The sequence below is a fragment of the Acartia tonsa genome, chromosome 8 (assembly GCF_053477335.1).
Source record: "Acartia tonsa isolate MP-2025a chromosome 8, ASM5347733v1, whole genome shotgun sequence".
In the NCBI taxonomy this organism is placed as follows: Eukaryota; Metazoa; Arthropoda; class Copepoda; order Calanoida; family Acartiidae; genus Acartia; species Acartia tonsa.
The window spans coordinates 48348649-48370283 of record NC_137267.1 but is presented as its reverse complement, the minus strand read 5'-3'; the positions used below and the strand labels follow the sequence as shown (position 1 = coordinate 48370283).

Here is a 21635-nt window from a genome sequence, read left to right as displayed (position 1 = left end):
ACTTAAACTCATTTAGATACTGTGACACTCTACTAAAACTTATTTAGATACTGTGACACTCTACTAAAACTCATTTAGATACTGTGACACTCTAATAAAACTAATTTAGATATTGTGACACTCTAATAAAACTAATTTAGATACTGTGACACTCTACTAAAACTCACCCCTTGACAAGTGCATTTACCCCTTATTTTGAATAAAAACGTAATTTAGCACAAAATTCAATTGAAAGCGTAATCTGATCTTTTCTTTTTAAACCTTTCTTAGAAGTTTAAGTTTCAACAAGGATGACAATATCAATAAAATCAAAGCTGTAAATTAAAAATAAAGGTCAAGCGAACCATAACCAGAACATTAATTTGAAAGTCTAAACAAAATTGTGCATAAATTTGTTTTCAAATTGATTAGATACAGGATAAAGTACATTCTTTTATTTTTAGTATTTGATTATTATAGAGATGCCTCGTTTCTTGTTATTCTAGGAATCATTATTACACAAATCAGATTAATAGGATAATTATATCATACTAAATGCAGGTTTTAAATAAATGTATGGACTTTCTGTTATTGAATTGAGAGTTCCTGCTCTTCCTACTTTGTACCTAATTGTTATAGAAATCATAATACAAGGTTTGAAATTAAAAGGACAACTCTAAAATGTAAAAAATTACGCAAAGATCTTAGCTTTGCATAAAAAAATAAGTTGAGTGCAATTACACAGGGTAAATGGAAACCAAAATGATTCTACCTATTCAGAATTTGATATAATTTTAGAGACTGAAAATATACAGTTTTAAAAACTTTTTATTATAAAAACATAGATTTAAGAACATTAAGATATTATTAAAATTATAATTGAAAATATCACTTAAAGGGCGAATATAGGTTCGATATGATATGAGCTTATATGAAAGGTGCCATTTCATACTTTTAAAATATCTATGCCAAATTTAAAAATTCAAAAAAATCCTTAAGTAGATTTTGCAATTTTCTGTTTCAATTGAACATATGATAAATGAGATTGACGACAAACGGTTTATTTTAGCCCTTTACAAGACTTTTTTTTTGACTATTTTGCTTAAGTTTGATTGACTATTACAATGGCACGCATCTTAAATGATAATTTAAATGTTTATTATTTTAGATTATATACTCTTTAATTCAATTTTTAAAAAGCGTAGAAATAATTTGCGTAAAAGTTTTGACTAGGGTAAATAATACGTCTTAAAGTTTATTTTCTGTACAAAGATCATTGGTTGATTCTGGAAAATATAAAAACCCTGATGTACGCAATTTTAACACACACACACACGAACCTTAAAAAAACAGGGATTTGAAATCATTCTTCCTCCAAGAAAATTTTATCAATTATTTTTTTTTACTTTTTACATTATTTGATGTTTTTTAAAACTTTTAAATATTTTACTTTATATAATTTGTATTAAGGTAGAAGATGGGTATATTTACCCCTGATTAATTGGTTTCCACGTTATTACGACTATCTTTTAACGAAAGCTTTTTAATTCAACCTTGCTACGAAGCCTTGTGTGATGCTAGGGTAATTGAGTTCTTAGGGAACCACACTTATTACATAATATTATCTTGAGTTAGAAAGGTTTTAAGCTATAAACAGACTTATACAATTAGATATGTCAATATCCTTAAGTTATTTATAATCTATATAATGGCACCTTTGAAATAAGCTCATATTATATCAAACCTATATTCGCCCTTTAAAACAGCAATTGTTAAAGCATAAATTAAATTAAATGCAGATATTGAGACCATCTGTTGACAGAATTATTTAGGTATTGTCAGTTTCTTGACATGCCGCTTAAGGGATGTTTTGTGTATTTTTATGGTATCTTTTTTTAGGTTTGGTTAGGTAAATTTTAACAATTGCCCCCAAGGGTTAGAGCCCTCTGCAGGGGCTAGAAATAGGAGAAAAGCTACTGTGAAAATACAACAAAACGCCTTTTTATAGGTAATGTTAAAAAGACAATATCCAATTAATCCAATTCAGCAGAGTCAAATGACATTGTTATGCACTCTTGCAGCATAGGTCATGTACATGACTAAAAACAGGAGAGCTATAAGAGGCAGAACAACCTGACCAATCAGCTTCAGTCTGTTGATCAGTTTGGGATTCTTCTGGTGCTTAGCAGCCAGGTAGATTGACATTTGCAGGGTGATCACCAGGAAAGGATAGAAGAAGGTAGCTAGCATCCACACATCTATGAGCTTGATCTCTACAGTCTGAGGTAAACTGAAAAAGAGACAAATCTTAGCAAAATTACAAGTGATAAATGAATAGTCAGTAAGATTTATTTCTTTAAATGAAAACTTATTCATGATTACTTTTGATGAACAAAAAGAATCGTATAAATTAGATTCACTCTACCTGTTAAAAACAGCCACAAACAAAGCTGATAGAGTAAGAAGGACAGTAGTATTTACAGTTGTGCTCATTTCAAACATTTCAGGTAGTTCCAAATAGTTGGTCATTTGCGTTATAAAAGTCAGCAATGTTGTTGGCATGTAGGTGTTCATCAGTACAGGCCTTACATTAGCAACCAAAACAATGGGAATTTTGAATATTTTTAAATACTTGACGTCTTCTGAGCTATGGTCTCCAAGCTGAAGTGAATATGCTGAGAATTTGTGGCTTCTAAGGTGTGTGGAAAGGTTATACCTTGTGTTGTTGTCAGTATGTATAAAACTAATCTCAATGTAGCAAACATGTTGATCAAAGGGAAAGTTACCCAACTCATATTTGCACAATAACTCAGGAGCATACTCTTTATCCAGTGCAAGAATTACATCTTTTCCATCGTAAACAAAGTTTCTGTTCAGTAAGGTATTGTCATGAGTGAGGTGTTGTTTACTTAGTAAGGTAGCAGACATTAGAGAATTGCCTTTACTATCAGTTTCATCTGGATTTCTATGATTTCTGAATATAACCTGAGGTGACCATAGCTTTTTAGCATCTTCAACACTAAGAAATTTCATCTTTCTATTGTTCAGTAGATTATTAAATTTTACTCTTCTGTCTCTCCACATCATCTGAAGGTAAAACTTTACTTCATAGGTATTTTCCTGGAGATCTAGCTTAAGAATTTGGTTTATATTGATGAACATGTGGATGTCAAAAGCTTCAGCAGATTTAGACGGAGGCATGGCTGGGTTATATCCAGATGATAGTGAAAACAGATTACAGTAATTTTCATCACTTCCATCCTCACATTGCTGTACTTCATCACAGCGGAACCATTTTCCAATACAGGTTCCATCATTGCAGGGATATTCATCATCAGTACAGGCATGTACGTTCAGATCCTCATTAAACTTCTCCTTGTCATAAAATTTCCAGTTATTTTTGCCAAATGGAGTTCCATCAAGAGATGTTCTTGTAGCCATGATCTGTCCCTGAGTTTCCCAAACCCATTTGCCATTCTTTAATATTATTTTAGAGTCATTGAACCCTGCCAAGTAAAGCATTGGACCAGAACTGTTAAAAGTAATCAAAAATCTTTCCATTGGATTGATTCCAAACTTATCAGTGTTTCCAAGTACAGAGTAGACAGGATCCTGGGTTATGTTACAAATTGGGTGAGCCTTTGAACTGCATGGTGCATCAAAAACTTGATTAGAGTCTTGACTATTAACTGCCAAACAATTTTCATTCTCGAAGCCATTAGGATTATTGTCTAACCATTGCATCTCAGTTTTGTTGATTTTGAAATCATTTCCAAATTGGTCAGCAAAGTGGCTTTCATTAGCAAGATCATCAAACCCAATGAATAGTAATTCTTTAGATTCATCTTTATTACAAGGATTCCTATAGTTAGGTGTGTTACATAGTGAACTTGTAAGAACTGCAATCTGAGATCTCATCTGTCCACAAACTGTTTTACAACCAAAGTAGTTCTTTAAAACTGGGATCTTAAATACTCCATTCAAGCCTTTTGTGCAAACTTTTTCTAACAAGATTTCCTCAAGCAAAGCATTCTGTTCCAAACTACTTGTAACCATTGAAAAATTTGCAAGATTGCCTTCCTGGTTAGATTGGCATGATGTCCAAGATTTCATATTAGCACCTAGATAAAATTCTTACTTATATTTGATTTATCTGTGAAAATTTTTATATTAATTTGAAAATGTTAATTAAGTTAACCTGACAATGACATGTTCCAAATGTTTAGGTCAGTAATATAAAGACCATTGTTGGTTCTTACTAATGCATTGGTGCTTGCATTTTTGGTCATGTTTGTCAGTATATTTGTGCTGAGCTCAAAAACTCCGTTCCTTGGTAAAAAAAAAGATTATCCAATAAAAAATGAGGCAGTTTGGTAGTGTGATGTATAGTCCCTTTCTTCCTGATTTGAGAGCAATGTATGTATTTTGTAAATTAGCTTTTAGTTCTTGTGTCAACCGTTTCGGAGCAAGTCATTGCTCTGCAACTCGGCACGAACATAAAAGTGAATACTTGCTATTATAATTAATATTATTATTGTATGTTTAACTTGTCTTGAATTAATACACTTTATTAGAATATTTAGCTGTTTATTCTTACTATTGCTACACGTCATTTTGGCGCAGTAGTGTAGTACGAACCTACGGCTCGGATTTTCTTTTAATTGTATTATTTCTTTGCTTTAGTTTTGTTCAGGAATTTTTGGACGCCATGAAGGTGGACATTGATTATTACAGGAAGTTGTCACCGGTGGAGAAGGAGGAGTATATGCTCGAATTTATGGTCTCGTTGCAGGGTGATATTCATTCCAATGGGGATATGCTGGTTAATCTGACTGGACGAATGGCGCCGCTGGAGGCGAAAGTTCAGGAGTTGACAGATAAGGTTGATACTAATAGTGCTGCGGTTACTGGACTGGCTACTCGGATGGACGATTTAGAAGATCGTCTTGATAAGGTGGTAGTGCCTAGTGTTGATAATGATATCAAAACCGAGAATGTGACAGTTGTGGATGAGTTTATGACTGGCCAGCAGCGAATTCTGGAAAAGATTGCTCAACAGAATAGTTTGAATGACCAGCAGAATGGTTTGAATAACCAGCAGGATGGTTTGAATAACCAGCAGAATGGTTTGAATAACTCTATGCCGTGGCAGAGGACGGCTGGAGGATCTGGAGGATCTGGAGGATCAGAGGAGAAGCCTAAATTGTTTGCTAGTGGTTCTCGAACTATTTTTGGTGGAATGCAAGATCATGAAGATAAGATCATAAAACTTTGGGAGTTGTCTAGGGTTGATGCTGTGGATAATATCTACAATGGAGTTCTTATGTGGTGGCCAGCCCTTTCTGAGGTTAAAGCGGAGGATTTTAATACGCTCAATTTCTTTGAGGCTGGACTGAGTGAATCGCAGGTTAGTTGGTGTAAATCTCTTGTTTATGTACCAGATAGATCTTTGTATGTTTCGCAGGGGGAGGAGAATGTTCATAGGTACAATGAAACGTGTGCTAAGCTTGATGATCAGTTCAGAAAAAATGCGCCTGAATTTTTGGTAGACGATGATGTGATTTTCTTTGATGATTATTTGGAGAGGTTTTGGATGACTACTAGACGCTATCATATGACTAATCATCAAGTGTGTAAGGAAATTTTGTTTGATAAGTGTGTGGGTGTAAGAACCGCTTGTGGTTATACACTAAAACCTGCTGATATGGAGAATAGACGATTAACATTAAAGGGGTACTTGTGTAAGATGCGAGAGACATTTTTACCACCCGACATGAAAAACGTGTGTAAAGATGCGTATTTGTGTGTTAAGCAACATGAGAATGATAAGATTGATGCATTTTTTGATAAGATATTATCATTCTGGAAACGTGCATATCCGAAACCAACTGATGATATGTTTATGGATTTCTATTCTCAAGTGTGTAATGTGATCTTATCTCCACTTTTGGCTAATCAGATGCGTCAATTTTCGTTGGATTTGGAGCGTGACGGACAAGTGCGAATGATAACGAAGTTTCGGACAGAGTTAATAGTTAAAGCACAACTGATTGTTAAAGGGCTACAATTTAACCAAATTTCAGGGTCAATGGCTAGAGGATGTACAACAAACCAGATGGCTTTGGCTAAAACGATGGTTGGTGGCGTTGGTTCCAAGTCAAATCCTGTAACTATTGATCAGGTTAGTGATGAAGATAATTTGTCATACGAAATAAATCAATGTGAAATTGATTTAGCTGATGAATTTGGCGGACCAGCTGAACTTATTCCTTTAATTGGCGCAATTCAAGGTGGTTTTATTTGTTATTATTGCAACAAAAAAGGTCACATGATGAGGGATTGCTTTGATATTAGAGATAAAAAGTTGCCTAATCCTAAAGGAAAATACTTTTTGCGGTGGGGAAACAAGCCTTTTGTTCCTTATAAGACGGGGCAAAAGAGTTTTAAAAAGAATGAAAATAGTATTGACAAAAAGAAATTGGTTGGTGAAATTGAAGGAGAGGTGAAAGAAGGGGAAGATACGAAGGAAGTGGCGTATGTCGATGGTTTAGGGGCACGCGATTATGAAGATGATCTTGTAGCGGAGGTCGAGGCATGGAATAATGCTATAATAGATGACATTTTATGGTATTAATGCTTTGTATGTATTATGATCATTAAAACCTTATTCCATTTTCTACTTGTTACGCGGCATTGTTTTGATTTATGCGCATTGTAAATAAACAACAACAAAACAAAATTAATGATAAAGAGTGAACGAAGCAACTCTAATATTGTGACAATTTATTTTGATGGTTTAATTGAATTATGAAAATATAACATATTGTTTATAACCGTATATGAAATTATGAGATTATGTTATAATAAGAAATCAAAATAATTAATTTAGTTTTTGATTATGTTTTGTTGAAATTAGAAAAATTCATTTTTGTTTCAGACTGTTGTGGAGTCTAACAGAGATAAGAATAATAAAAAAGTGAAAATGGAAAAAACAAATTAGGAATACAATTTTGTAAAATTGCTATTGAAAGAATATTAATTTGAATTTAAAATTGAATTAAATTTGATAAAAATGTGAAATTAGATATTTGAAAAGTATTAAATTTTGATGAAATGTGGAAAATTGTTTTAAAAGTTGAGTCAGTTATTGTGGTTTTAAGTATTTAATTTTAAAACAATTATATTGCGATTTAGTAATGTTGATTCAGCAAAATTTTTTATGAAGCTTAGAATTTCATGAAGCAAAATTGTTAAAATGCATTAGATAAAATCGTGGAGTAGTCTCTCTCTTTATGAAGGAAGGGAGGGGGCGTCTCTCGGAGTTGGTATGCGCAAATATGGTGGAGCTGTCTCTCTTGTTTGAGGAGAAAGGGGGAGTGAACATATTTGCAAAGAAGTTTGCACTATCTCTCAGAGCTGGTATGCGCAAAATGGGGTGGTGTAGAGAGGTAGCTGCAAGGCGTGGGGCGTTCCATGCGCAGAAAGTTGAGCTGCGCACAGAAGCAGAGCTGCGCAAGAAGGTGCTCTCAGGTATGGAGATATATAGTTAGTTGGATTTCAACTTTCAAAACTTTCATACATCAAAGTAGTGTGCAGGAGATCAGTTATTAACCTGATAATAATAGTTTTATTAGGTAATATTTTATTGAATTACAAAAGAATTGAATTTATGGTATTTAGAAAGATTAATTTAGTTGCTTGGTGATTGATAATATTTGATTCATGTTATATTTCTTATACAATTTCTTTTATTGAATTTGTTGCAAGTTTATTTGTTCAGTGAAAACATTTAAATATGGCATCTAAAATAATTGTATTTTATTTTAGATTGGCCGAGAAGAGTATTTGTGGTGGTTGAGAGATACTGTTATCATTATTTATTTGATGGTGAGTTGTTAAAATTTTGTTTTATGCTGTTAATATTTGATTACTATTATATATATTGCTGCTCGAAAATTGGTCTTGTAAACAATTAGTTATATATATATTAATACCGCTATTAATTCTTATTTAAAGTGATTTATCTATTAATTGGCATCTAAAATTGTTTGTAATATTTTAGATTGGCCGGAGAGAAGTTTTGTTGATTGTGGATTAAGATATATTTTGGACGTTTCTGTTAGTGGAGGAAATTTTGTCGGTGAGTGATTTGTTTTATTCCGTTATTCTGTTATTTGTTGTAAACAGATAGATAGTTATTTGATAGAAAATTGGATAGTTACAACCTCATAACTGCTGGTGTTGGTTAGATAGCTGTTTTATAAGTTTCATGAAGATTCTGAGATGGCGGCTGGAGCAGCTGAAGTCTACGTTCCAACGAAGATTGGTGGCATGGAAATCCTGACCTTAATTGACAGCGGAAATGCAAGAGGCTGCCTGATATCTCAAGTGTTGGCTAGAAAGCTTGATTGTATAATTGAAGAGACGGATTCGAAAGCAACAGGCGTGCAGGGTTCCAGCATCAAGATTGATGGTGTTGTTCGGAATGTTGAATTTCAGATTGGAGGCCACAGTTTTCAAGAAGATTGCTTTGTGATTTCTGGCATGACTGTACCTATGAATCTAGGCAGTCATTGGCTGAACAAAAATCACGTGAAGACGATATTTGCCAAAGATGGCAACAGAATTGAGATGCATGGAGTCAGTGTGAATTTGGTAGCTAAACGAAAGATTGTAGTGAAGAATTTGGTTCATACGGTTCTGGAGAAACTAGAGAAGGCAAGAACTAAGAAACCTGAGATTAATGTAGCTGAGTTACAAGACCAAAAAATGGATATGTTCATTGAAAAATCGAATAGATATTCCAGCATTAAGTACAGTGGTGGTAGAAGTTTCAACTAAGGGAAATATGTCTGAAGGACAGTTGTGTTATATAGCTCCTAGACAAGGTTACTGTAGCCGGAATAACTTGTTGATAAATGAAGGAATTACGGAGGTGGGAAAAAACGGTAAAATTATGACTAAAATTACGAATTTTGAAACTGTTAAGAAATCTGTTCCTGCTGGTACTTTGGTTGGAAATTTGTTTTTAGCAGAGAAGATAGCGATGTTGCAAGAGAATAGAGTTAAAGAAGATGTGTCAACAACATTAAAGAAGATTCGTTTTATTAAAGATAAATTGAAGTTGGATAAAGTTCCATTTTTAAAAGATAATGTCTCTTTGAAAGGTAGAATAGTTGCTTTGTTTTTAAAGAATTTTAAGGCGTTATCGATTGACCCTACGGATATTGGATCTTGTACTTTGGAGGAGTATGACATTCAGTTAGTTCCTGGAGCTCAACCTTTCAAAAATAGAATGATTAGACTTAATCCTCATCATGCAGAGAAACTAAAAGAACAGATTGATTTATGGTTGGAAACAGATGTGATAGAAGAATGTAATTCACCGTTTAATTCTGGAATCTTTGCTGTTAAGAAGAAAGTGGGAAACACTAACGAGGTGAAAGTCAGGTTTGTCCTGGACTAACGCTCGTTAAATGAGATAACTGAGAAGATATGTTACCCTTTGCCTAACATTGGTGAGCTATTTGACAAACTTGGAGGAAAGAAGATTTTTACGTCTATTGACCTTACTTCGGCGTATAATTCAATGCACTTGAAGGAATCTGTCAGGAAATATACAGCATTTTGTTCTAATGGACGGCAGTATTGCTTCAAGAGGCTACCGTTCGGATTAACCAATGCTCCAAGTGCGTTTGTAAAATTGATGGATAGAGTAATGGATTTGAGTCCTGAACTAAGAGCATTTTGTCTAGTTTATTTGGACGATGTTCTGGTGTATAGTATGAATGTGGAGGAACATCTGGAGCATCTGAATACACTACTACGAACATTCTGTGAAGCAGGCCTCAAGATTAATCTTGGAAAATGTACATTGTTTGCAGAGGAAGTGAAATTTCTGGGCCATATTATAAATGCAGAAGGCATATTCATGGACAAAGCATATATTGAAAAAATTAAGAATTGGCCAGTACCTGAGACAGGTAAAGATATTCAAAGATTTACTGGTTTCATAAATTATTATGGTTCATATTTCAAGACTTTTTCTGATATTACGGCACCATTGAACAAATTCAGAAACAGTAGTAAAATAGAATGGGATGAAAAAAGTATGGAAGCTTTTACAAAGACTAGAGATTTGTTCTGTGAAGAGATAAGTAAATCATTTCCAGATTGGAGGATGGAGGCTGAACCATTTGTGTTGGATACAGATTGGTCATCTACAGCTATGTCTGCAGTGTTAAGTCAAAAACAAAATGGTCAAGAGAAAATGATATCGTGTTGGTCACATGTTTGTTCAACTCATGAAGCCAATTATGCAGCGCATAAAGGAGAATTATGTGCATTAGTAAATGCTGTTGAAAGATTTGAATGTTATTTGAGACACAAGAAATTTATAGTGAGGACTGATTCAGCTGCACTGAAACATTTATCTACTTGGAGACAGAACGGATATTTTGTTGGCCTCACCATAAGGTGGATAAATTTTTTATCCACCTTCAGTTATGAGGTTGTACATAGGCAGGGCAAGATGCATACTAATGTTGATATATTGTCACGTACTGCATTAGAGGATAGTAAAGATAGGATATCTAGATTATCGACGGACGAACAAGGAGAGTTAATATTGGATACTGTATATCAATTAGAAGATCCTAAATTATGTATTATTGCAGGAATTGGAGCAGAGACGGCCAGTCAAATAGCGTCCAGATTGAAGGCGAGAGAATTCAGTCGTAGTCTGGAGAAGGATCCTGTTCTAGTTGAGGTGAGGAAATTTATTGTAAATAATGTCAAACCCACGTCCAGAGAATTGTCTCAAATGCCTTATCGTGGTAAACAAATATTAAGGTTTTTCGAACATTTGAGTTTTAAAGATGGTTTAATTATTTTGACTTCACCTATGCGGCTCCAGAAGGAATTTCAATTTATAGAACGGGTAGTGGTACCTATTGGAATGTACAATAAAGTTTTTTTGTTAGCTCATGCAGATGTTACAGCGGGACATAGGGGTTATCTGGAGACTTTGAGCAGGATTAACCGTCACTTCATTTTTCCCTATGTGTCTAAATACTTTAAGAAATTTATCTTGTTCAGGCGTTTCTGAAGAGGAGAATAGTTGTGGCGCTAGTCCAGAGGTGGTTGGAAGGCGGAAGGATGGACAGGTAACACCAGATTTTTTGGAGAAATCTTTTTTGGGTGTTGGGTTGTCACAGCAAAGGTCAGCTGTATCTCAGGATAATGAAAATTTAGATGATTTAGTTGAGGATCTTAGTGATACTTTGGAGAGTACTCATATTTCTGACAGTGTAGATACGAATGATACAACTGACAAAACTAAGTTAGACTCTACATATTCTACTATTAGTAAAGATAGTGTTTTTCATGGAGATTATGCGTCTGATAATAGTTTAATTGACAACAGTTTGGGTGTAGAGGATATTAACATGGAATCTGCTAGAGAATTAGAGTCTCGAATGAGTATTTTAGAGGACACTTTTCCAAAACTTCAGAGTAAAATTGTAAACTTGGAGCAGAGAAGGGGAAGTGTTAAACGAGGTAGGGATGTTGAGGAGGATGAATTAGATAGATCATTAGATAATGCAAAATCGCAAAAAATGTCTGAAACTATTCCTGTGAAAGGTCGTCCTAAAGGTTCTACAAATGAAGTACAATTACAAAAGTTGGATGAGGATAGACAGAATAGAGATAAAGATAGACTAGAACGTTATTCTGTAGCAGATGTAGTAACTCGGAACCTCGCAAAATTGATTAAAAAATAATATTTGTAATAATTTGTATAATATTTGCAGGAGAAGAGATTACCATGATAGCCGTCGGGAGCGTGACGACAAGCGAGGAGGCGGCGGTGGTGACAAACATGACCGGAATAGACGAGATGGAGATCGTGGTATGCGAAAGAGGTCACCTGACGCCTGTAGTTCAAAAAGTTCTGGACGTTCTGGACCAATACCTGTGAAGAAATCCAAAGATGATAGAGGAGTCAGGTATTTGGATATTTTGTTATTTGTTGTTGTGATGCAAACCTATTGTTGTATTATTGTTGGTGGTATGTATACGTCACAGGATCCACGGTTAGCGGCTTATGATTGTTCTCAAATAAGTGATGTTGAACTTAGATCAGCTGCCTGTTTGCATGATAGGATGGAACCGGTCAGATCTGTGGAATTACTGGGGTTAGCAGAAACCGATTTTATACTGTCGGAGGCTATTAGTTGTGAGGTTAGGCTAAAATTGGAGCGCTGGTTTTGCGGCACTGCGAGTCATGTGCACGTATTAGACGTGCCACATGAAAAACAGGTAGAGTTGAGTATGGATGAATGTAGAAGGGTTTTCCATTCTGGCAAGTATCAGCATGATGGTATTAGTTTCAAAGTGAACATAGATTTGCCAACTGTTCACAGCTTTACGGTTAATGGAACATTGTCACCTTTCTGGGATGTTGGTGGTGAAAATATTCAATGCAAGACACTGGGAGTATACGCGCATAACATGTGGTTCAACTTAGGTTTTGCTATTGGGACTTTGCATATATTAGTAAAAAATACTCCAGTTTTGATCAAGGGAAATGTTGTTATGGATTATGATAAAAAGACGATTGTGGCAAACTTTAAAGAAAATCATTTGTGGGCAACATCAACTTCACCTTATTTTCCGTATGTAGTACGAAAACCGGCCAGTAATTTTAAGGTAGTTTTTCAAGATACATTCAATTTAACTACGGGAATGATCAACTTTTTGTTTCTAACTCGGAAAGGAATATTTTAGTTAAAGTTATGGGAACAGAGAAACTTACTTTGCAGCATCTGGATTTTAATATTTTTGTAACAGAATTGGAGGGTATCAAGTTTTTGGAGGAACCGAAGGCAGCTGTTAGAAGTTATTTTGGGGATTTGTTAAAACAGGAGGCCAGGTTTGATTTGAATGCTATGTTTTTAGCTAGTAGAGAAAGGAATGAGAGAATGATGGAATTTTTTAGTATTTCTAGATGTGCTCAAACAGAAGTTAGATCAAATGTACAGTTGCATCATGGGTTCAGAATTATATACCTAGGAGAGATTGCTAAGTATGAGAAATGTACAGCGGTTGAAATTCCAGTAAAGTTAGGTGTGGATTATGGATGTGCAGTAGGACATTTGTTGGTGGAATATAAAGGTGAGACAGTTGGGATACAAGAATATAGTAGAATGATTGTTACAGAAGAGGACATAAAATTGTTGAATTGTTCGCAAAGTCCGGTATTTTTGAAGTTGACAGCTAATTTGTTCATTGGGAATCAGGGGCAGGGACTCGAAATTCTTCACATTGCCAATGAGAAATCTGAACATGTGGGACAAAAGATTTTTCTGAGTGATGAAAAGGTGTTTATTGCTGATTTTAATAAGACTATTAGATATCAGGGCTTAGAGGATTTTGAGGATTTTAATGGACAAGCTTCTAAGTTGGATTTTGTGGATCATAAGTTGTCATTTTTCGAACAGGTTACAGGTTCTTGGTTTGGTTTAGAACATTTGTTTACAGATATACTACCATTGTTTGCTAAGTTTGTATTGATTGTTTTAATGTTGTTGTTGGGTATAATTCCCATGTTGGTAGTTTTGTATTGTTGTTGCTCATGGTGTTATAAAAAAAGATTTACTGAGGAAGAATTTAATGCTAGATTTTAAATTCTTATGCTGAAATTTAATTATATTGTATTTTTGCAGGTTGGTTACGGCGGCAACAATGAATCAAAAGTTATTGAGCAACGAAGAAAATGGTCGCCACAAACAATCTGCAAATGAAGGAAATCAAGTCAAACCTGGTCTACCGGTATCTACGTTGGTCAGCAACTCTGCATCCCGGCTGGTGTTGGTAATGTCGCGCGTCGAGCTGCCGACGTTGAGTGTGGGCAGATCGACGAGGAATGTGTTTTTGAGCAGTGAGGACATGCCACTTGCAGATTTAGCTCGTCTCATTGATAATGAACCAAGGTTTAAATTGAACTTAATAAACATGCTTTCGTTGCAGTTAGAGATGGGGAGATGCATCAACTCAATAGACTGGGCTGTGGACAGGATCCCTATCTTCACCAGCCAGAACTCAAGACACTTAAACCTGATGGCGGCTGGTGAGCATTCTAAAGCTATAAACAGAAAGTTGTCCTGGAATGAGACAACTAGTTTGAATAAATTGAGTGCAACTATATTTCTCTCTAAGCTTGTTTGCGAAATGTTACCAAGTTTGGTGTTGCTTGCCAAGATTGAATACCTGGATGGAGATGAGAGAAAAAGCTGCCAAACGTTGGGAGAATTGTTACCCATAATCAAACATATGGGGGAACTAGATGATTGGCATCAACTTTCAAAAATTGACGTCATACCTGCAGATGGTCGAATGAGTCTTCAGATGGTGCTGAGAACGGTGGGTAACAGCATTGATGTGCGGTTGAAAACGCAGGTTGTGTCAGCTATCCGGCTCCTGGCACATTGGAAAGACGTTGTGAATAAAGTCAGCTTTATTCTGAAACAGATGCCATCTACAACTTTGTTCGAGTTACAAAAAGATTGGCTTGAAGGAAAGTCTGAACAGGATTTGAGTTCTAAAGTGTTTATTGACTCTATTCAGGTGAATGAATACATGAACTTATCGGTTTTCATTCCCCGCATCCTTAACGTGAATTCGGTGAGTTTAATCACCAGTGGAGAGATGCCAGCTGAGATACGTTATGTTAGATTGGATGGACAAAGAGACATAATTGAAAATCTTGTGAGTGCTACATATACAGGTAGTTTGGTGAACGATAAAGTAGACGCCAGAGTTTTGACCTGGGAAATGCAGATGCGCTGCAAACGTCTCCGTCCGACTCTAGCCAAGCAGATATTGTTATGTGATCCAGATACTACTTTAGAGAATGTAGTAAAGGAACTTAGATTGGAGTTGGATGGGAAAGTTCATACAAGTTTGTTGACAACCAATCTTGAGTGGAAGTTTAATCCTGAACACAAAGTAAATGAGTGGTTTGAAGGTGATTTCAAGTTGGTTACTCGGTTTGGGGGTCCTGTTTGTGTTCAGCAGGATCAGCCTTTGGATCCGAACATTCCTGTTTGTCTGGACCTTGAATTGTCAGGTCAGCAATGGCGTGTTGATGAACAAGCGATGGAGGAAATGAGGATGGAGCACACGCCTGGAATATTGATGATGCTTGATAAATTTGGGGAGGAGGTTAGTCGTAAGCATCAAAAGATTTTGGATAATCAGGAAGAGGCTGATAACGTTGCAACCTCGATTTCAGTTGCGGTTAATAGCAGATTTGCAAGATGTTTACATATGCTTGGTGATACTGAGGCAAGGATGCCTCAAGACGGCTTGTGTGATGAGACCGCAAAACTTGGAGTGAATGATGATGAAACTATCATGCCTATGGACGTTGAAGAATCTGGCAAGAAAAGCAGAGCGTCTGGAAAAAGAAAGTAGTAATTATAGTTTACTGTGTATTAATTCATATTTATTTTATTTCATGTATTAAATATTTGTTGAGGCAGTAGTAGTCTCGAAAAGGTTTAAAATTAATGCTTTATATTAATGCTCTATAATGCCATGTTTTAAATCTAATGGTTATATGTTAATCAGTGTTTTTATATCATGCATTTATAATAACTATGTTAATCAATGCATTTCAATGTTTGTATGTTAATCAATGCATTATATGTTAATCAATGCATTTTTAATGATTATATGTTAATCAATGTTTTTTTTATAAAAAATATTAAAAAGAAAAAAAAACACATAAAGAAAAAAAGGAATATAAAAAAAAACACAAAAGAGTTCTAAGGAACCAAAATAATAAAAAAATGATTATGAAGTGTTTAAAGATCTGGAAATAAAATAAAAAAAAAAAAAAAAAAAAATATGGCAGGTGTCATACCAGATCAATTATTATCTATTTTAATAAGCATTCAATGCTACTTATAATATATATATGATAATTAACATGTAACAAACATATTGTTATATTCAATCTGAAATATTACAGTTTCGAAATCCATGTGCATGTTAAAGCCAGGGAGAAATGTGATGTATAGTCCCTTTCTTCCTGATTTGAGAGCAATGTATGTATTTTGTAAATTAGCTTTTAGTTCTTGTGTCAACCGTTTCGGAGCAAGTCATTGCTCTGCAACTCGGCACGAACATAAAAGTGAATACTTGCTATTATAATTAATATTATTATTGTATGTTTAACTTGTCTTGAATTAATACACTTTATTAGAATATTTAGCTGTTTATTCTTACTATTGCTACACGTCAGTAGTATATTTTTATAGAGGTCTTACTTTTGGGTGAAGGCCTTGACTTGTAACAACATAATTTAGTTGAAATGTAAAAAAAGTTTCTTCCCCTTGAAGAAACAATTTTCAAATTTCTAACTCTGATTTCATTCACCAAGTATTCTCCTTTCATAAGAAGAATTAAGAATCTAGGATCCTGTAACTGTAAGGATTTGTTTAACACAATGTTACCTGTATATGCTAAAATTCTTGCTCCTATTGTCTGAAATTATTAACATATAATTAAATCTTGATACTAATTATGCCTTATAAATGAAAATCAAATGAAGATACCTGTCCTTAGACAAACACTGTGCCATCTATGTGGTAATAAGTCAGCATTCCATAGTCTAACCTACAATGAATTACTGTAGAAGATCTATTGATTAGATAGATTAGGTAAGATGTGAGATCAATACTTGTTTCTAAAAGAATTTATAACATGTAATTATGTGCAAACTATTTATTTATTTAAATTCCTTACCTGTCCACCAGCAAAGACAATTCTGTAATACTTATCATTTAACTCATTTCCACCGACAAGGATCAACCAATTTTCAGTACCAGATTCAAATCTAATGAAATACAAAAAAAAAACTTTTTTTTAAACAGGTAGTTTTATTCTTAAATTCATAATACTTATTTATGGCATTGTATAATAGACAATTTTTGCAGTTAGTAACATGAAAATATTATTTAACGTTTGTTTGGTTGGCCTGGAGGGGATGAAGCTCTTGGGCATCAAAACTGATATTGATTATATAATTTTATTTTATTATTCATGAAAAATTGTCTATAAATTGATACAATACATGATTTTTCAGTATAGCTTAGAACTGGTTCTCATCTAGCAGATATAAATCAGCTTTATAGCCATACTTTAATATTATATTTAAACAATGGAATAACTGAAACCTCATATAAAGAAGATTTACTTTGTCCATTTTCACTCTATGAATTACAAACAAATCAATAATTAATAATAAGAGAAATCAACATTATTAATGTGTTTTGTTTTACATGACAACTCACAATTTAGGAAGGTTAATTATATAAGAAATAATAATGGAGAAATAAAAAGTAAGGGAATAACAGACTGTTAATAAGGATTATTTGAAATACTAACCATTGTAAAAAAAAGGAGAAAGTTTATACAGGACAGTAAAAAGATAATGAAATAAAGGAAGGTTAACCTTACAGTACATAATTATATTGGATGTGTTTTATCCTGAAGCAAACTGTGAAGGCATCCAGGTTGGGAGTTTCAAAAGACACCAACTTACTCCAATCATTGTCTGTAGAGAAGTTGATGACTTGCGTAACCTTAAAATTATACCAAAATGTTTTTGTTCAAATTTTGTGGGTTTTTCTTTATTAGAATATTTTGGATATACCTTTTAAAATAGGTTAAAAACAGATTAAACCCCTCAGGAAAAACATATGCATGTGTATAACGAGAGTTTAAAAAATTTTTATGAGTTTAGGATAAAGTATTGAAACTCTACAGAGAAAGATAATAGATTTATTACTCTAGATAGGCTGTTACTCAGACACAATAATCTGTCCAATTTGAAAGGAATTTCAAGCAGATAATGAATTTTGTTTATATATAGTGATAGATGATACATTCACATGATATAAGCAAGGAAATTTTTGGGCAATAAAATTTCCCAAAAGCTATATATGGATGAAAAGAAAAAACAACAGCACATTGGCACTAAATGTGTACATGTTCTAACCAATACTACAGCTGGATTGATCCTTTACTTTGTTCTTATTGGACCAATTTCCTGATAAGAGATCTAGATCTATTTATTAAAAATGTATCATTAAAAAATTAAAGAATTCATAGGAAAATATTGATTAATATCTCATATTATTTGGACATCTACCTAGCCAAAAATAGATTAAACCATGCTCTAATTATTTTTTCTAAAATTTACTTACATTATTCTGGCAATATGTTGTCTTTGTTAGAAAGAACAAAGTCCAAACTGTCAGACCAAGAGCTGGCAGCCTCATGGCGCTACTATCAAATTTAAACTGTATTGATTATTGCATTAATGTCTTGTAATGATAATAATCACAATTATAAAAATTATAACTAATAACAGTTAGGGTAGGTAACTATGCTTTGACAACATTTAAGCAACTTATATTGAGAAAAAATGTTTAATAGATTCAGCCATAACAAGCTTATCATGCCCATATTAGGATGTTCATAACGTTACTAAAAAACTAACTAATTTAATTATTTAAAACTAGCAAGATAAAATTGTTTAACATCAATGAGGATGTATTTGTTATTATAATTATGCTAACACTATTTTGTAATCCAACTGTTAAATGCTCAATTTTCTAACTATTTTGAATACATAAATGGATATATTATTACTTGGATCTTATGTCAGATTTTCATGTATTCTAATAAAGTGAAACTTGAAGCTTGCTGAGATAAAGATAACCCAAATCAACCCCATTTACCTCATCCCCTACCCTCCTACTATCTGAACAAAAAGACAAATAAGTGAGTTCCATGTTGGCAACCTTAAATGTCAAAATATTTTCCTCTGTCATAATATCCATTTATTATATTCTATTTGAATTGATCATAATTTTAATTGAAGAAATATTGGTACATTATTGGAAAACCATTACCATTATAAATTTTGTTGTCGTTATTTTGTATTGATTAAAGATGTGCTAAGAAAAACAAAATTATAGCTATTTAAGTAATTACCCAATTTTGATAGGGCAGCAATTTAACCAAAAAAAAAAGAGGTTGGAAAAATGTCACACAATCTAAGCAGAAAATAAAATACAAAGTAGTAGAACACTATCCGTCTGTCTGTTTTTTTTCACTTGTCTGTCCAATGAAAAAAATGGTAACGCCTCTACCCCCTCCCCCAATAAAAAAATTAAATATTTATCTAAATTCTTATATTTTTTTTTTTTTAATTTTATTTTTTTTAAAGAAGAAAATAGGGTGGATTTTTGTAATTATTAAAAGTTTTAAATTGCTGTAAAGTAAATGTTGTCACAAATATAGGTATTAAACATAATCATTTTAAATTACATTAATGTGAAGTAAAAATTGTCGCAATTAAATTAAATAGAATTACGTAGATTACTACACGTGACACAGAACAACAATTATGACAGTGGTTTAGGCATTTTCAATCACTTCCTTGGATGAAGCCTCTAGGGGCTAGGGGCAAAGTAACAAGTAGAGTTACAAAGTGTAATTGTAGTTACCATAACCAGTCATGGAGGATGGGGACAGTGGGCTGTTCATTACACTAGTTTTATAATAACGTTTTCTTATTCTTTGGCTTACCAACTTTGGGGACTTTTATTGATATTTGATTGGTTGGTTCATTTAGGGATAGTTTTGGAGATACTTATCAATTTATCGGCCACTGTCTTATCCCTTTAGATCCCTGACCAGTAAACAAACATATCTTAGTTATAGGGTAGCTGCAATATCATTAATCTAAACTATAAAATTTGGCTTTATTACAATATTACTTACTTAGTGAATTTTTTATTAAAAATTATTGTTTTCACACATTTATTTACAAATTTTACAAATTACAAAATTATACATTAAGCATGTTTCAATGGATATAGAATACGTGGATATTGTGAAAGATTCTCGTATACCCTGATTAAATATTTCTACTAGCTGGCTAATATAACCCTACCCCTCCCTCCCTATCCATGGATGAACGTATTGGCCAATATCTGAAGACTATATTAGTAACCTAAATTGTCGAAAATTACCCAGTCCCAATGTCTACGTATTCTTCATGTTTCAAATAATTGAATGAAATTTCCAATTATTTTTTTTCTATTGAGATTCAGTATTATTCAGTTAAATTATACAAATTCAAGAATATGTACATTTACATTGAAAAATAGGTTCATAGGTTAACAGTTGTCTGCGCCTAAGAAAATAAAAAGTCTATGGTTTCCCTAAAATTGACTATGTATTAAAGCACCCCACCCCCTCCTTTAATTTTAAAAAAGTTTAGTTTTCATGTGTTTGTGTTTTACGTAAGGTTAGGTTAAAATTGGAACAGGGTAGCCCCGTAAGGTTAGAGCACTTCGGGGTTTAGACATAAAGATAAAAAACTAACCCTTCTCCATTATTTTCATTTTATTTAAAATTTTGAGATGGAGCCGGGAGTTCTTTATTAGAAAGCCCTTTTTTTATTCATTTTTTGTTCATTAGATGGCAAAATCTCAAACACAAACACTGTTTACAAAAAGTAATCAATTGAAGTATTACAATTAAAAAGGGTTAAATTGTTTAGTAATAATCATAATAATAGCCATAATCATCCACATAGCCATTACTCTGCATTTCCTCTTTGTAAGGTCGTCTTCTACTTTCTAAATGTCGTCTTTCTTCTTTATGTGAAGGTCGTCTTTGCTCTGGTTTATATTGTCTCTGTGGGGGTGGGGGAGAGTTGCGTCTAGTTTCTGTTTGGGATGGACGGAATGGTTTCTATAAAGAAGAAAAAATAGTTAATTACAAAAATAATAAAAAATTTAAAATTTTTCCATAAAAAGAAAAACAATTGCCTCTAAAAATGATTAAAACAAGAATGAAAAACTCCATGCGTAGCGAAGCACAAAAAAAACATGAATAGACAAATGGACAAAGGGATTTATAATCAATTATAGAGTAGCTTCGCTTCTGGCATAAAATAACCTGAGATTTTGTATTTCTGTTTGGCTTCCATTTCTGATATCTTCTAAAATAATAGTTATTTATCGCATCGTATTATAGACAACTACCCGCGGATATTTAAATACAAAAATTTAAGATTAAACCAGTTTTGTTAGCCTTAAAGTTCAACTGCCAAATTGATGTTCAAAGCAAAAAATTTGTATTTTTATGAGTTATTATCTATTTCTCCCAAATAGTTAAAAACCTTCTCTTGATCTTAGAGGAGCTTCACTGCACTGTAAACCATGTCGATACAGCGGTTTGCGAGATCTAAGGCTACAGACAGTAGCACACACATAGACATCCTGTTACTACTATATGAGAATAACGCTACCTCTTGTATTGAAAGTAGGATGGTTTTTCTGGTCGCTTCTGGTGCCTTTTTCGTCTATCCCTATAATGTAGAATATATAGCAGTGCATCGGACTTAACTCAACCAACTAAATATGTTTTCTTAATAAACTGAAAATGAGGTTGAGGGTTGGTCGACTCTTCCCCTTGCCCAACATCAAGTACCCCTAAAGGCCTCTAGAGGCGTAAAGCCTCTAATTTCAGATATAAATTAATATATTTACCAAGTAGATCTATTAACT

General features: G+C 33.5%; 2 protein-coding genes across 2 annotated transcripts in view; both read right to left on the bottom strand.

Annotated features, from left to right (window-relative positions):
• Nucleotides 1-1733: 1733 nt before the first annotated feature.
• On the bottom strand, nt 1734-17320 carry LOC145325671 (uncharacterized). The gene is made up of 7 exons (XM_080168623.1): nt 17223-17320; nt 16792-16882; nt 16602-16662; nt 16500-16530; nt 4178-4308; nt 2405-4100; nt 1734-2269 (listed from the first exon to the last, which is right to left on the bottom strand). Exons 1-7 carry the CDS (start codon nt 17249-17251, stop codon nt 2032-2034), a joined length of 2277 nt encoding a protein of 758 aa, XP_080024749.1. The 5' UTR covers nt 17252-17320; the 3' UTR covers nt 1734-2031.
• A 2718-nt stretch (nt 17321-20038) lies between these two features.
• The window catches only part of LOC145326656 (uncharacterized), a 23009-nt gene continuing 21412 nt past the window's right edge, over nt 20039-21635 (bottom strand). The window contains exons 6-9 of the mRNA XM_080170024.1: nt 21618-21635; nt 21377-21436; nt 21025-21067; nt 20039-20817 (exon numbers count right to left, since the gene is read on the bottom strand). The exon at nt 21618-21635 is cut by the window's right edge and continues 41 nt beyond it. Of these exons, the coding sequence (XP_080026150.1) occupies nt 20620-20817; nt 21025-21067; nt 21377-21436; nt 21618-21635 (319 nt within the window). The 3' untranslated portion in view covers nt 20039-20619. The remainder of the gene's footprint in view (nt 20818-21024; nt 21068-21376; nt 21437-21617) is intronic.

Excerpts from the sequence above, each read along its gene's own strand:
- LOC145325671 (XM_080168623.1), bottom strand. The coding sequence starts at position 17,251 with ATGGACAAAGTAAATCTTCTTTATATGAG. Across the intron at positions 16,883-17,222 it reads GTAAATCTTCTTTATATGAG|ATTTGAATCTGGTACTGAAA; the intron begins GTTTCAGTTATT and ends GTATTTCATTAG. Across the intron at positions 4,101-4,177 it reads TTGGAACATGTCATTGTCAG|GTGCTAATATGAAATCTTGG; the intron begins GTTAACTTAATT and ends AATTTTATCTAG.